At 50.4% G+C, this 1,539-nt stretch overlaps 1 protein-coding gene across 1 annotated transcript in view; it reads left to right on the plus strand.

Annotated features, from left to right (window-relative positions):
* The first annotated feature begins 1,152 nt into the window (after positions 1-1,152).
* The window catches only part of MARCHF4 (membrane associated ring-CH-type finger 4), a 30,142-nt gene continuing 29,755 nt past the window's right edge, over positions 1,153-1,539 (plus strand). The window contains exon 1 of the mRNA XM_027775297.1: positions 1,153-1,218. Within this exon, the coding sequence (XP_027631098.1) occupies positions 1,153-1,218 (66 nt within the window). The remainder of the gene's footprint in view (positions 1,219-1,539) is intronic.

Here is a 1,539-nt window from a genome sequence, read left to right on the forward strand (position 1 = left end):
CTGATCGGCAATTTGACATGGCTGCTTAACAACCCGATTAATCAAACCAGCTCATCGTGTTAGAATTAATGAGCCTGAGAAATGCTGCCATGAATAATGAGGGCTGCCGCCCCTCCCCCAGCATCTCTCCCCATCACCCCCTCCTGTTTCCTTCTCAGAGCCCTAGAGCAGCTACTCAATACCAAGGACTCTGGTTTGTACTCAGCAAAGCCGGCATCTCCTGCCTCTTCTCTGCCAGGCTCCACAGCTACCCACCTGAAGCTGGAGGCTGGCTACCTCCTGGGGCAGCAAAGCTACTCACTCATCTGATGGATATGCATGCCTTCAGCTGTCACAGTGTGACTGAGCATCTAACAGAACCAGTTACTGTACTAGGTGCCAAAAGATGCAAAGATGCAAATGACACTGCCCCTGTAAGGGAGTCACATGGTAGTGGCCCAGAGATGAATGGGAGCGTGCTCTCCCAGAGGGTATGAGAAGGGCTTAGCATCACAGTGAAGGGGGCCTGTCCAGACTGGAGAAGGAGAGTGGGCATCCAGGGAGGGTTGCATGCTGGCGAGTTTATTCACTGCACAAATGCACATGGAGTGTCAGACACCGAGCCGGGTGCTGAGTCCTGGAGCCCACAGGTAGACGTGGTTCCCATTCTTAGAGTGGGCATCCTCATTCCTGTTCCTCGGGGCAGTGCAGGAATCACTTGGTTTATTTTTTACGTTTGCTTATTTAAACATAAGAAGTTATTGAGGACCTTCTAAATATAGGGGTGCAAAGATCAACACCTCACCGCTGCCTTCCAGAGCTTCTCCAGTGCTCTGGAATATAGGTATACTCACAGATGCTTAAATGATGTGCTGAGTGACTCGGATACATCCAAATCACTCTGCATTAAGTGCCCGGAGATTAAAGCCCTGAGTTCAACCCGGTGAAGTTGGGGGCAACTCTCTGAGGGAAGTGGCATTAGAACCATCTTGAAGACAGAGTACCAGTTTGACAGGGAGACCAGGTGTAAAACAGCATTCTAGGCCTCATGCAGGCCAAGGTGAGGCCTTTGAGTGATGGGTGTTGACGTGGAAAGGAAAGTTGATTCCAGTAATCTTGGAAAGAAATAACTGGCTCTGCAGTTTGATGCAAAGAGCATGGTTAAATACGCAGATGGAGATCTGTCAGTACCTTAGAGGCCAAAAGCTCCTGTGCTTGTTTATTCAAGATTGGAACAAGGTATGGTTTCAAGAATGGTCAAATCCCTTGGGACCAGCAGTTAGAGTAATGGCTATGTCGCTGGACTCCCACGTAGTCGACCACTGTTCGCGTCCCGGACCCGGTGGCTTAAAACTCACGCTGGGCGCGTGTGCGTGCGTGCCCAAGATCCTGAGAGGAGAATGGAGGAGAAGGGATTGCGGTGTGGCCATCCCCCCAGGGGGGGTGGTGATTTCTCGCTTTCTGCCTGTCTCTCTCTGTCTGGCAAGTGCACGCGCCCTATAGCAAAAACCTCTCAAAAAAAAAAAAAAAAAACCCCAAAAAGCGGGGAAATGGCTTAAA

This window comes from Tupaia chinensis, unplaced genomic scaffold (assembly GCF_000334495.1).
Source record: "Tupaia chinensis unplaced genomic scaffold, TupChi_1.0 Scaffold000542_1, whole genome shotgun sequence".
Lineage (NCBI taxonomy): Eukaryota > Metazoa > Chordata > Mammalia > Scandentia > Tupaiidae > Tupaia > Tupaia belangeri.